This window comes from Aspergillus nidulans, chromosome IV, assembly GCF_000011425.1.
Source record: "Aspergillus nidulans FGSC A4 chromosome IV".
NCBI classification, from domain to species: domain Eukaryota; kingdom Fungi; phylum Ascomycota; class Eurotiomycetes; order Eurotiales; family Aspergillaceae; genus Aspergillus; species Aspergillus nidulans.
In genome coordinates, this window is record NC_066260.1 from 1,000,296 (window position 1) to 1,014,720 (window position 14,425).

Sequence of the window (14,425 nt, forward strand, 5' to 3'; positions counted from 1 at the left end):
TACTTGGTCACGGGAGCTGAAAGGGACTATATATTTTATCAACCGCTGATCACGATGCAGCATCACTTTAGCTATTTTGCCATTTTGGAAGTTCTATAATAAACAACGTTATAGTCTTATGCAGAATATACACCGCGAGTAAAAACTGCTCGCAGACAAGGAACATCCGAACTTGTGCTCAGTCTATGCTAAACCACAAAGCCAGAACAACTAACCTGCTAGCACAGGCAGAGGTGATATTCTTCGGAGTGGAATAAGTAGGCTGCGCACTCAAATCATACCACAGTTGTTTCAGAGTTGAGATGAACGATGAGGCCCGACTGACTGTCCTCACGCAGCAACCAAACGATCCTCCATTCGCATGTCAGAGATGGAACCCCCAAACGATCGGGATATGATTCAGCACAACTGGCATTTTGGGCCTGAGTATCCAAGCTAGGTATAATAGTACTGCTGTCCCCTCACGCATGGGGAAAAATGCGAAGAAAGCAATGGAGAAAATGCATGACGTAGACACATACAATGGACAGCTGTACGGCTGTTCGAATGGCAAGCACAAAAAGGAAAAAGAACGGGAATATGGATGTAACATAACCAGCAGGAAATTAATTGCGGTCTTCCCAAGAACTCCTGGTTATGCCGAATGTAACCACGTACATGAACTTGGGGCGACGGTGATTTGCCGGGATACAAACCCGGATATAGAGGCCTGGGCCAAAAGAGAACCTAGTACACCACTGAAAGCAAAAATCCTCCGAGCCAGCTAGTTTCAGTTGGCAACGGTTGCTCATCCTTATGGAGATTGAGAGACTAGATGCTCTTTCTCTATGTCCTTGGACCGACCCCGGAACTCACTTCTGCAGACACCCTCCGGCCACAACGAGAATTGCAGCAGAGATCGATACAGCACCAATTCGGGAGCGCCTGGAGCTAGGTCAAGGAATAAGGAAACCGGCGAATCGAGCGGATTGCAAACGGCGACGTAATCATGGCAACGATCGGAGCGACTCTGCGTCCATATCATCTGTGATTAACGCGTATGGAGCATGCTTGTGCCCGACGAGAAGAGAAAATGCCTTATATACGACTCTTGCGCAACCTTCAACTTGTGCTTGGCAGTATGCAACCTAGTGCCACTGGTTTTGACCCATGTAGCCATCCCCCAAGACGCCGTCCTCAAGAGTGCGGATGAAATCCCGGTTTCGTGTTCCACCAACACGGCTGCCTCGCCGTCTTTGATTTGCAGAGTTAGGGTCAGCATAACCATCGGCCGGCGGAGGGTAGTAAGCCGGGCTTGGTTGCAGCCGAATAGGCGCATTGGGATCCAAATGGCTGGCAACTCTTTGGATAGTTGGTGGAACCCCCTGAGGATCCATGGTTGACGCACGTTGACGGCCAGCCCTCGTTGTCGCTTGTGCATAAAGGCTCTGGGAGGCCCCGTATTGCGTTTGGGGCATTTGGCCGGGCATAAGATTCATTTGGTGGCCGTATGCTGGCGGCTGTGTGGGGTATGGTGGAGGCGGTTGTTGGTGTCCGCCATACATCCCCGTGTACATCGGTGGTGGCGGCTGCGCATGTGCCGAAGGATGGTACTGGTTCATTTGCATTGTGTACGCGCTCTGAGCGGCGGATTGAGCATGTGCCGCCCTTTGCTTACTCGCAGCTTCCGCTTGCTGCTGCTGCTGAATACCGGGTGGGAGGGTCTTGTTAAGAGACGAATACTTCAAGTTCATTGGGGGGACAAACGGCCCGGTGAACTTTTGCTGTGTAATGAACGGGTGGAGCTTTGCTTGTTGCGGCGACCAGCGCTCGAGCGGATTGATCGACAGCAGACCACGGACGAAGTCAATGAATGCAACGCGGTTGTTGACTTCTGCAGCGGTGTTAGTTGTCAAATAAGGAACAGTACAGGATTCTTACCTCTCTCAATCTCTGCCTGTTTCATATTTTTCCTTGGCATTGGATAACTCCGAATGATTTCCTCCAGTGTCGATGCTTGGAAATATTTCTTGCTGGGTTGCTCCTTTGTGTTATGTTCCCGGGAATACTGCTCCAGGCTCTTCAGCCGGTAACTCTTTCGTCCGAACTCGTCCTGAGTCTTCTCAAAGAATTCACCAGACTGCTTTCCCATTTCCAACATCCAGGTAGGCGGTAAACCTAGCATCTCCACAATGCGACACACCTGGTTGTATTCTGAGGATCCAGGGAATAGCGGCAAGCCCAGAAACAGCTCGACTACTATACAACCGAGAGACCACATGTCGATTGCGGAAGAGTATCTAGAGAAATTAGCCAAAGATCGCCAATAACAGTGAGCTATTTCTGTTACATACGGCAAGCCGAGAAGCACCTCTGGTGAGCGGTAAAATCTGGACTGGATGTATGTGTAAACTGTTTGTCTTTCATCACAGGCGGACCCAAAGTCAATAACCTTAATAATGGGGCTCTCAAGGCTGTAAGAGACACCGTTAGTTTACCCAAATGCACCAACGGAATTATGGACTGACTTTTTCAGCAAAATATTCTCCGGCTTAAGATCGCAATGAATCAAGTGCGCCTTATTCAGAAGGCTCAGTGCGTTGAGCAATTGCTGCGCAAAAACGCGCACAAGAGTTGTACTCAAGCCTCGGAATTGATTCTGCTTGATCAACTCGTAAAGGTTCACGCTGAGTAGCTCAAATACCAAACAAAGATGTTGACGGTGTATAAAAGTGTCCTTCAACCGAAGGAGATGGTGGTCGTCGTTTTTGTCGTATCTGCTGTTGAGCTATTGTGACGAAAGTAAGCACAATATACAAATAATTTTTCATGAAGGCTTACCAAATCCAAAACTGATACCTCCATCATACTCTGATTGAAGTACGCAGTCTTGTTCTTGATTACTTTAACAGCAACGACCTCCTGCGTCTTGAGATTCTGGCACTTAACGACTTGCCCAAAGGTCCCTTGGCCGAGGACGTCAAGAATGAGATAGCGATTCCTAGACAGTTGTTAGACACTTGACTGGGTTATGGGAGTTGTTGCACAATGGTACTAACTTATGCCCTGCCTCTTCGCTTCCCAGGATGTCGTTGACATACAAAATGTAATCGCTGTCCTCGTTATCGTACCCGTCGTTCTTGACGCCCTTACTGGGCTTTGTGAGAACCCGCCGTGGGTTCCTTGACGACTCGTAGTGAAAGTTCGGATTGCATATCCGATAAGTAGCTGGAAGATGGTTCGTTAAAGCTTGAAGTGGCTACTCAACGTCAGAGGGCTAGGCCGTTTTGGACTGAATGCGTGGACTTACGCTGATGAAGCCACCCTCAGGATTGGCACGCCGGTACGCGGGCTGGGCATTGATGCGAGGCTTGAGGTCTTGAATCGATTTGATCTTTTGGAATTTCGGCAACGGGCCTCGCCCCGGCTGCTGAGGGGCCCCGGATCCCGTGCGTGACCATCCGTCCTGCGCGAACGGTGAGCTGAGCTGAGGTCCTGACGATGGACCAAAAAATTGATCCGGGCTCATGTCTGTGGGTTGCAATGGAGGTAATCTCGGAGGACGCGAACCAGCTGCTACATCTCGTAGTTAGCATTTGAAAATAAGACATGATTCACCAATTAAATACTTACAAGGAGGCGACTGAAACGGCTGGGGAGGCGAGGAGTAATTCGGCGTTCGTGTTGGCGACTGCCTAGATGGATGCGTCGCGGGCGGGAAAGCGTACGTATTGCCAGATTTTCCTGGGCTTGAGTTGTAGGGCAAAGTTGGCGACAGCACATTCATCGGAGAGTATCTGCGGGCAGCGGTAGACCCTTCGCTGGGAAAGTACTGCGAAGACGGTCGGCTCTGATGGTTCGACCTTGTTGGGTATTTGGCCCGGTTATATGGATCTGCATCTTCCATGATGGCATCCTGTTCAGTGACATAATCCCGGGTATGGGGTGTAGCAGCTGGGGACGACGCCATCGAAGCCGATTTTGTCGAAGGCGGTTTGGCAATGATGCCCGGGGATTGAAAAGGCTCGTAAGTGTAGCCAGCAGGAGCCTGAGATGATTGTGACTGGCCGCCGTAGTTCGAAGGCAGCTGTTGAGTGTTCGGATTCGACGTCAACCCGTTATTGTTGAATTGCGCAGGACGACCCACCAAGGGATCTTTATACGGCTGCCACTGAGAATTCATCGTCTCCTACTCATCCACGAGCGCCGGCAATCGTGGAATTCGAGCCAAAGCTAAGACGACGCCTGGGAGTGCTGACAGCGCACATTCACTGCGACCGGGATAGGTACGTAGCAGCGGGGCGGCAGGTCGACGAACGCAGCGCGAATCAGGCGGAAACGGCTTGGGACGCGGGACACGAGCGAATATTGGCACACACCGAAATGTCAAAGGCAGAGCGAAGGAATTGGCGTTACTTCTAGACTGCACCGTACTTCATTATCTGCAAAGAGTCGAAAGGTGTCAATCTGGGGTCAGGGCGAGACGGCCACCGGGCATGTGAGGTGAGGGACACGATGATGGGCGGTCGCAATCCACAATCCTCGGCCTCTGAAGGGGCTGGGAGATCGGATCAAGTGGAGAGTCTCGACTGCTGGAAGTCCCGGAGAGAACGGGAGACCCAGCCAGACGCTCACACAGAATGATGACACAGATCGAATACTTTCAAGAATAAGACGTGGAAAAGAGGGGAAACAAAGGGAGAGGACTGAGAGGCCCGACGTTCGTGGAGGCGGAGGCCAGTGATGCGTGATTGTGCCTGTGGTGAAGTTGGGAATATGGAGGCCTCAGGCCACAGCCGACTGTGGTTCCTTTTGCCAGCTCAGCTCAGCTCATGAGTTACGACCACAATCAACCAGATTCCCTGCGATATGTCTCCGAGGGAAATAACGTTTTCTGATCTCGCGACTTTGAAGCACTATACAGCGGGATACTGCGTTGTCGCGCCGAGGGGGACGCGGTGTTATTCAGAGAACAGAGGAAGAGAGCAGGGACCACAATATCAGCATCTGACACCCCACGAAATAATTATTATACTTGCAGCGCCCCGACAAAGACTACGCAGATGTAACGAGAGTAGGTTACGAATAGGATTGGTCAAATACTAATGTGCTTGTCCGTGCCTTGCCCCCTTTCAACCCAGCCTCTTGGACGATCTCAGTGCGCGGTATACTTTCAGCTCCCCCTCGAGTCTCGTACCTCGTAAATTGCTACCCGATTCATGTCCAAATTGGCCGTCCCATTCATTACCAGCACTAGAGCTCAGGGATATTAATTCAATAGCAGGCCGGTACACTGTGTCTTGCAATCGAAACAACTTCCGATGTGGCGCTAGACAAAGTCTAGACACTCTACTAGCCACTTCCCTCTGGACAGCCGTCCGCGGCAGATGCTACCTCTACCTTAACAATTCCCTATTCAAAAAAATTGAATATCATAAAATATAATTCAAATTCGTGGCAGATTGAGAACCTCATCGACTATCGTGGGTATACACCCTTGGCCGCAACTTGCTGCCCCTCGGCAGAACAGATGTGTGGGTGTGGACTGTGACGTGGGAGGCTGGTGGACGCGTGGAGCGATGACTAAAACGATTCTACCAGACGCGGAAGGCGGTGGGCACCAGGCTACAGTCCAGCGGTCTGGATGGTCACCTAACGGTGACGATTCGAATAGAGAAAGAACATCGAAAGTTTTCAGTTCAAGAGTCATAGCAGGCTATCTTGGCAGAATGATCCCCCAAAATTTACTGCAAGCGGCAGACTGTGAAGTGCTTATACTGCGGTGATACACTGCCCGTACCCTTAAACACCCAATACTCATTCTTTGAGACTTTTAACTCCCCTTGTCACCACCCTTTTGTAGCCCAAATATTACCCGTCTATTCACCTCGTCACCTGGTATATCCAGTACTGGACTGGCGATCACACATGAATACGACCGTCGATCATGAATCAAAATGTAAAAGTTGAGCAAGATGACTCCCTTGGTACACCCGCTTCGGAGAACAAGATGCAGGGCGTTGGGCTCGAGGCTTCAAAAACATCTCCGCCTGCGGATGAGTCGACATCTGTGCAGTCTAGCTCGGGTCCGGCAGACGAAGCGACCCGTTTGAAAGAGCTTCACGCCGATATCCGCGATCAAGATGCTCTAGAGAGAGATATAACGCGTCAGGTATTTCTCTTATTCCCCTGATGGGTGTATTGCTGACAATGCCTGCAGGCTGATAGACTTCTTATGGAGCAAGCCGATGAGCGCGATAATAAGAGACTAGACAAGACGAACCAAGAAAAAGAGTAATTCTCACATCTGTCTTGTTCCTAGCATGTGCTTATTCTGGCCGTCTCAGGAAACTTGAATCGCAGATTCTGAGATTACACCAACGCCTGGCTCAGCCGATTGGGACATCAGCCCGGGTGCGTCTCCAAAATGATCTCGCAAAATTGGAAGAACGTAATACGGCCCTTGCAAATGATCTCAAAGAGATTCAGCAGCGTATCGATGAAAGGCATCAAGAGCAGGAGATGAACATGGAACCGAGTGGGACGGGAAGAATGCCCAACGAATCTCGCAGAGACTACCTCATAAGGACTGGAAAGATTACACCGTTCTCGCGAATGGGAACTGGTTCGAGCGCCGGCCCTTTAGCTAGCCTTCAGGATGCGCTTATTGATGCCGAGGATGAGCGCGATGAATTGGAGGCTTTGGAACAGGTAAAAGCGCGGTCAGCTGTCTCCCATCGTAACCTAGTGCGCCCTAGTTTCGGTTTCGATGAGACAAGTGAATCAACTGCTGCTGAAGAACAGGCCCATGAGCGGCCCGGGAAGAGAAGAAAGCTAGAAAAAAGTACTCAATCGAGTAAGGTTTCCGTTAAGACAGAAGATACGGACCTGGGCATGGAGACGCTCTCCGATGGCCCTGCATCCGAAGATCAGGATGATTCAGCGAGTTATATCGAAGATCCGGAGCAGGAGTTCTCCGAAGACGACGAAGACTTTGTGACCGAGGAGAAACCAGTCAGGGCGAAAAAAGCCAAAAGTAGTGATGAGGTGGAAGATTTCAGCGGACTCGACGATGGTAATGAAAAGCTGTACCAGTCAAGACTTCAAAACTGGGTATCTCGACGAAGTGCTGCTCGAAAGCGTGCCCGGCAACCTCGGGAGTTAGATACAAACCAGGTTCCTGATATAGGTGAAGCAGACTTCCGGGACTCTGAAGACGAGGAGTGGTTTAAGCCCCATCCGACCCAGCCAGACCTACACCTAGACAATGGCTACCGCATTCCTGGTGATATCCATCCCCTTCTTTTCGATTACCAGAAAACCGGGGTCCAATGGATGTGGGAGTTGCACCAGCAGCAAGTTGGAGGTATCATCGGTGACGAAATGGGTCTCGGGAAAACAATCCAGGCCATTGCATTTCTGGCTGGCCTACATTATAGCAAGAGGTTGACGAAGCCGATCATCGTCGTCTGCCCAGCTACTGTAATGAAACAATGGGTCAACGAGTTTCACCGCTGGTGGCCTCCATTCCGTGTTTCTATTCTGCATACTTCTGGCAGCGGAATGGTGAACATAAAGAGTGAAAGCAGCCGCGAGGACGCACTTATGTATGGAACCTACTGGTCTGGTGGCTCTAGCAGCGGCTTGAAAGCGGCGAGAAAAGTTGTCAAGCGAGTAGTTGAAGAAGGACATGTGCTAGTCACCACTTATTCGGGCTTGCAGAGCTACGCTTCACTTTTGATACCTGTTGAATGGGGAGGTACTATCCTCGACGAGGGCCACAAGATTCGCAATCCCAACACTTCCATCACCATGCATGCCAAAGAGCTTAGAACACCACATCGGATTATTCTTTCGGGAACGCCAATGCAGAACAACCTGACCGAGCTATGGTCGCTATTCGATTTTGTCTTCCCAATGCGTCTTGGCACGTTAGTGAATTTTCGCAACCAGTTCGAGTTTCCTATCAGGCAGGGTGGTTATGCCAACGCTTCGAACTTACAGGTGCAGACAGCTGCCAAGTGTGCAGAGACCCTCAAAGACGCTATTAGTCCTTATCTTCTGCAACGATTCAAGATTGACGTGGCAGCTGATCTGCCCAAAAAGAGTGAGCAGGTTCTCTTTTGCAGGCTCACAAAGCCGCAGAGGCAAGCATATGAGGCATTTTTAGGCTCGGAAGAGATGCAATCTATTCTCAGAGGTCGAAGGCAGGTACTTTATGGTGTGGATATCCTGCGGAAAATATGCAATCATCCGGACTTGCAGAATCATAAGTTACTATACGCCAAGCCAAACTATGGAAACCCAACGAAGTCGGGAAAGATGCAAGTAGTTAGGTCGCTGCTCGAGCTATGGAAAGAGACGGGCCACAAAACACTTCTATTTGCTCAACATCGAATCATGCTAGATATCTTGGAGAAATTCGTCAAATCTCTCTCTGGCTTCAACTATCGCCGTATGGACGGCACTACGCCCATTCAGCACCGGCAAACGATGGTTGACGAGTTCAACAAAGACCCTGATTTGCATGTCTTCCTACTTACCACTAAGGTTGGAGGATTAGGTGTCAACCTCACCGGGGCAGACCGCGTCATCATTTACGACCCTGACTGGAATCCTTCGACTGACGTACAGGCCCGAGAACGTGCATGGCGACTTGGACAGAAGCGTGATGTGACCATTTACCGATTGATGACTGCTGGGACTATCGAGGAAAAAATTTATCATCGTCAGATATTTAAGCAATTTCTGACAAATAAGATTCTGAAAGACCCTAAGCAGCGGCAGACTTTCCAGCTCAGTGACTTATATGACCTCTTTGCACTGGGAGAAGAGGGTCAAGGCCCAACGGAGACAAGCAAGTTATTCAAAGAAGCCGAAGTCACTTACGAGGAAAACAGGGACAAAGATGCACCAAAGGAACGTGACGCTAGTTACCAGCGAGACGTAGAGGCCGAAAAGCAAGACATCAGCAAGGTAACCGGAGTCGCTGCAATCGAACAGTTCCAAGGTGAACCGGAACAGCAAGCGAAGCAGGAGTCAGGAGAATCCGGCACAAACTCCGAGTCGCGCCTGATGGAGGGTATATTCGCCAGATCAGGCGTTCATTCAGCGCTCGAACACGACCAAATCGTCAACGGCAAACGCGTCGTCAGAGCAGACCCCAAGATAATCGAAGCGGAAGCGAAGCGAGTAGCCGCTGAAGCCGCTGAGCAACTCCGCCGTGCAGGCGAAGCAGCCAAATCTGTTCCAATCGGGACCCCAACATGGACGGGACAGTTCGGTGTTGCCGGGAAACCGGAGGAGTCACCAATGCCCATGCGAGGTCCGTTCGGCGGACGAAGCAGCACAGCCAGACGCGCCCTAGCCGGTCCCTCGTCGGCAAGTATCATAGCTAATCTCTCTTCTCGTACGCCCTCGTCTCGAAGTGCCACCAATAGCCCTGCCCCAGGAAATGAGCCCAGCGGGAAGGATTTCATCACGATGATCCGGGATTTTATCACAACCCATGGAGGGTCAGTCTACACACAGAATCTGATTGACCATTTTAACCGGTACTGTACCACACCACAAAAGTCAGCAGAATTCAAGGAGATGCTGAAGCAGATTGCTGTTCTCGATAAAGGGGGAAGAAATGGTAGGGGCAGGTGGCAATTGAAACCGGAATATGTCAAGAGAAGATAATTTATTGGGTTTAACGAGAACCTCGTAAGTAAATGAATATAGAAGTCACTGGACGGCCGTAGCAGGGCTTGGATTCGGTTGCTAGGCGGACGAATGAAGTATTCTGAGTGCCGTTCTTGACATGATAAACAAACGTCACCCGTTTCTAAATATGTTCTCAGCATTTGACCTGTATTCTACGCCCGCAGATTTTGTAAGTCCACAATCAACAGAAATAGAATCAGGCAATATCACGCTGCATAATAGACGATCATGATGTCAGCAAGTGGTATGATCTGCATCTGTTTCAGTCTGGCGGAGTTTTCCCAGGCGCCATACATATCACTAATTGTAGTGGACCAGGGACAACTCATTTTAGGTGAAGGAAGGGAAGAAAAGAGGCACAAATAAAAAAAGAAATCTCCCCGACTGGGAGTCGAACCCAGGTCTCCCGCGCTTGTTCCTGATCAGGTGACAAGCGGAAATCATGACCGTTAGACCATCGAGGAATTGTTGAAAGGCAACTTAAAAGAACAAATAATGTAACAAAAACACATTATCATGTCATCAACCACTCGAGTCTGTCGATCAATGACATTACGATCTACTCCATAGGGAGTATGGGGGCGGGTGTTCCGAACTAAGACGGGTCAACCACTTGTCTGTGACTCTACATTGGCGATCGACTGCACGTAAACTGATTAGGCAGAGATGTTCATGTCTGACTACCATATCCTATTACACGGAGTCCTGCAGTTTCAAAGCGTCATTCAGAACATCAACTATAGGTGTGCTGCTTGCCAATCTTTATTTTACCATCCGTAGCAACCGGGTGTGGACCTTGTGATCATCTAGCTCACCTTTGCTCCAGTTTCTCCCTCACGGTCCACTTATAATATCCGAGCTCGGGCCAGTCACGACAAATGTGAGAAAAAAAGTGGTCTTTGAAGCGGAAAACGATCGTCTTTTCTGGGTGTTTTGTTGCTGGATGCCCCGGATAAGTGCAGAGCACGTCTCAGTTTGCCCCTCTACTCCACAAACATCGCGATTCCACTGGAACATCAAGCACGAACTCCGGGTACATTCAGGATTCGACACCGGCATCTCTTATCCTTCCACTCTACGGTTGGATTTCTCTTGCGAACCGAGAGTTCGATTTGCCACTTCTCGTTTGATAAAGCTGCCGGATTCCGCTCGCGGCCATCTCTTACACGTTAAATCAGCACATTCTTTGGGTATACCTTGATTCCCAACGTCTTGTTTTCTTTTTTGTTTTAGCTTCAATCTTTCGTTACGATGAAGCTCTTCAACACACTCTCGCTTCTACTCGGCGCAGCTGCCACGACTGTCTTTGCCGGTCGCCAGGACGGCAAGAACCCCGATACATTCTACCTGAAGACTTCCGGAGCTGAGAACTCTGCACACAACGATCTCTATGTTTACGGATACCACGCGGGCGCTGGCATTAACGATGCGGTCCTTACACCAGACATTGAAACAGCGAGCAGGGCCTACCTGAACGGCACCAAGGTTCTATTCGACTACAACACAACATTCCCTTGGGGCTTGTCGCCCTGGGGCGTTACCAACTATGCGGGTGAGTACTGGCCAGCTCGCATATATTGATCGATTACTGATTAACGCCGTCTTCAGCATGGCAATTCGTTCAGATCAACGCCGGTACCGGACAAGACGGTTTCTCCGTCAACAGTACCGGCTTGCAATGGTCGCAGCAGAAGGGTTTCGGTGGCTGGCTAGGTAGGATAACCTGATAACCCGGCAGATTTCTGTATGGTCGCTAATCTGATCTTTCTGTCTTCGCTAGTATGCGACTGGTGGCACAACGCACCCCAATTATTCTACCTCTACCGGTACTACGACGCGGAATACCCCGCCTCTTGCAGTGAGGTGAAGCTTGTGACCGAACCCACTGCGTGAACCGTGTTATGACATTCCGCCACCCGTCAGACTCTCGCGGTACCAGTGGTCGAGACTCGAGAGGCTCATGACGCGCGTGGCGGGCTTGATGAATCATCCACTCTGAGCTGGGTCGGTCCGTGGAGGGCATGCATCATTGCCATATGCCCGGCCGTGTGTGTCCTGGCTTTGGGACCTGAGACGAAATGTAACGGTTCCATGTTTCATAATTTTAAATCTGTAATGCTATCGCTGTTGGAATATTTTATCTAATGTTGGGAATCAACATATTACCGGATCTTTCCACTAATTGTTCTTATTCTTCCGTATTGAGAAATGGGATAAGCGTGCATATTGATGCAGATTATCGGCAATAGTACATATAGTATATAAATAGGGGGTGGACTGCTGACAGGTTCGATCTGGCTATGCTCACTGTGGCCAGAAGATGCCAGCATGTGAGACAGGATGCGCGAGGCCTTGACCCTACAAGAATATTGGGAATAATAATGATTCAATTATGGAATGAAGGGTAGTTCTGATTGAACGATAATCCGATTAGACTCGACAGCAATTTAGAAGGGCTGGGTGCCTGAGGCGCTGCATGGGCCAAAAATAGACGATGTCTCACAAGTTCGCCCAAACGGGTTAAGCCACCTGATCTGCCGGCTGGTCGTTTCGATTCTTTCTCTTGCCATCGCTTCTCGCGTCCTTTCCTCTCACCTTCGCTGTCGCATTTGTATCTTCCCTCTTCTTCTCATCGCTTCCTGGGGACTTCTTTGCTTCTTCTCCAACCCCGAGTTTTGTTCCTGCTCGTACAAATTGCGCAGTCGCTCGCTTGTTTACGCTCGTTGCACCGGCCACTCCACTCGCTCTGGAAGACCCCTAAGACCCTGAAGATTGTTAGACCACTTCTCCGTTTCACAGCCAACGCAACGGCCTCTTTCGACCACTGTCCTGATCGCCTACCTATAACCACATTCGATTTTGGATTGAATTACACCGTCTCACTGATATCGACCTGTTGTGCCTAGTCACGTCGGTCATCCGTTGCTGTGGGCACCCGAGGTTGATAAGATACTGAAGCGAAGGGGATTGACACCCCCGCTTGCTCGACAGGACGAGATAGATAATCCGGCCGACGGGCTTTATTAATCATGCGGTTTACTGCTCTTTTCCCTATTGCGTGCCTGCTCTTGTTAGCGATGCTCTCAACCGCATGGCAGTTTGACGGGTTGTTGGGTCACGGTCAACTTTTGCCTAGGCAGGATGGTGAGCATTATTACCGCGTCGGCGTATCAACGTACAATGTGCTGACATCGCTTAGACTCGGACTCAAACTCGGATACTACGACCGCAGCCGACAGTGCGACTACCGGCGCGACCCCCACGGACGACCAGGCGGAGGAAACGGCCACGTCCACATCATCCTCTGACAGCGACAGCGACACAACGGAATCTGCCACTACAACTGCCAAGGCGACTAAGACTGGCAGCTCCTCGTCGAATTCAACGACCACTCACGCTTCGAACTCTACCACCACATCAGTCGACCCTCGTCTCCCTCCGGGTGGTATCTCCATGTTGACGCCGAGTTCCGCATCAACGACATACTACAAGATCGGTGATATTATCACGTTTGTCTGGAATTATACGTCGCTATCTATCACACCCACTGCTGTCAATGTTGTCGCATCATGCAGTCTCAACAGTGCTACCTACACCATCTCGAGCAATATGAGCGTCGAGGAGACCCAAACTGTGACGTGGGACACGGGAAAATTCCAAGCAAACGCCACGGCTCCGTTGCTTACCGCGACTTACACCATGATTGTATACGACGAGAGCAAGGACATTGATGACACTGCCTCTGCCGGAGAGCTGAGCTCGCAGAACCGTTACTACTTTGGAATGTACACTCCGCAGCCTTACACGGACCTACCAAGTATGTTATTCTCAGCCCCTGCGCTCTGAGGCATAACTAATGTGTTTTAGACTTTGTCTGTGCCACATGCAATGGCGCTCTCTCCGCCACCGGCCTTCTTGGTCTGAAAATGGCCTTGGGAATGGGTCTGATTACCATCGCATCCTTCACTTGGTTCGCCGGCAGCTTCGGCGTCTTCTCTACTTGAAGATGACAAACACCGGGACATGACTATTCCAACTACATATTATGCATTCTGAAAATTTTGCATGCAGTTGAGCGGTTTCCATTTCGTCATGATACTACTATAGCGATTATCTGATAACTAGGGTGGGACGGCGTTCGCGTATTTATTGTGGCTTACATACATATAACTAGTATATTAACGTTGGTGAACAGATAGTATGGAATAATGTACAGCTTCATTTTCTGACCTTCGTGACATCGTGATATTTGGTCTCACTGCCTTCACTGTTCCTGCTCGTGTTTATCCCTGGTAGCAGCACCACACGTCCAGCTACGTACAGTACCTTTACTAGCTCCTTAAGGAGCCTATATCTGCTTATTATGTAGGGCATTTGCAAGTAGCCGAAGATCCAAGAAGCTGCATGCTGCCTGCAGATATATAAACGACATATGTGGACTTGGCATAATCCCCTTTCATAGAGAAATACGCATATTTGTGCATCTATGCAAACACGCCATCAACAATCAGGTACATACGAAAGTCACCTGGCTACTTCAAGCAATCTACCCCTCTGTTTGTACCCAGTCCAGACCTCATGCAGTATCCGTTCTGTGTTCGCAGGTGGGGCCGAGGTACATATTTCAGCCCTGCTGAAGGAGTCTTATTCCTGCATGAACTTGGTGGCATGAATGATTTGGTGGCATGAATGATATCCTGTCAGTCAAACAACATGGCCATAAGCATTCAAGAGGTCA

General features: G+C 49.9%; 4 protein-coding genes across 4 annotated transcripts, besides 1 other annotated feature; 3 read left to right on the forward strand and 1 right to left on the reverse strand.

The window, feature by feature from the left end:
• Positions 1–14,425: part of a sequence feature (contig 1.119 1011..137987(-1)) that runs on past both edges of the window.
• ANIA_07104 (protein yak1) lies at positions 890–4,162 on the reverse strand (the record flags this gene model as incomplete). The annotated part of the gene is made up of 8 exons (XM_050611937.1): positions 890–1,873; positions 1,921–2,279; positions 2,334–2,453; positions 2,508–2,767; positions 2,821–2,980; positions 3,039–3,238; positions 3,290–3,552; positions 3,613–4,162. The coding sequence occupies 8 exons, from the start codon at positions 4,160–4,162 to the stop codon at positions 1,128–1,130; spliced, it is 2,658 nt and encodes an 885-aa protein (XP_050467906.1). The 3' UTR covers positions 890–1,127.
• On the forward strand, positions 5,990–10,021 carry ANIA_07103 (protein cshA; the record flags this gene model as incomplete). The annotated part of the gene is made up of 5 exons (XM_659615.1): positions 5,990–6,151; positions 6,200–6,273; positions 6,327–9,616; positions 9,825–9,856; positions 9,998–10,021. 5 exons carry the CDS (start codon positions 5,990–5,992, stop codon positions 10,019–10,021), a joined length of 3,582 nt encoding a protein of 1,193 aa, XP_664707.1.
• Positions 10,872–11,865, forward strand: ANIA_07102 (uncharacterized protein). The gene is made up of 3 exons (XM_659614.2): positions 10,872–11,239; positions 11,296–11,400; positions 11,468–11,865. Exons 1-3 carry the CDS (start codon positions 10,939–10,941, stop codon positions 11,578–11,580), a joined length of 519 nt encoding a protein of 172 aa, XP_664706.1. The 5' UTR covers positions 10,872–10,938; the 3' UTR covers positions 11,581–11,865.
• On the forward strand, positions 12,356–13,691 carry ANIA_07101 (uncharacterized protein; the record flags this gene model as incomplete). Its single annotated transcript, XM_659613.2, has 3 exons — positions 12,356–12,831; positions 12,887–13,504; positions 13,555–13,691. The coding sequence occupies exons 1-3, from the start codon at positions 12,717–12,719 to the stop codon at positions 13,689–13,691; spliced, it is 870 nt and encodes a 289-aa protein (XP_664705.1). The 5' UTR covers positions 12,356–12,716.

Excerpts from the sequence above, each read along its gene's own strand:
- ANIA_07102 (XM_659614.2), top strand. The coding sequence starts at position 10,939 with ATGAAGCTCTTCAACACACTCTCGCTTCTACTCGGCGCAGCTGCCACG. Across the intron at positions 11,240-11,295 it reads GGGCGTTACCAACTATGCGG|CATGGCAATTCGTTCAGATC; the intron begins GTGAGTACTGGC and ends CGCCGTCTTCAG. Across the intron at positions 11,401-11,467 it reads GGGTTTCGGTGGCTGGCTAG|TATGCGACTGGTGGCACAAC; the intron begins GTAGGATAACCT and ends TGTCTTCGCTAG.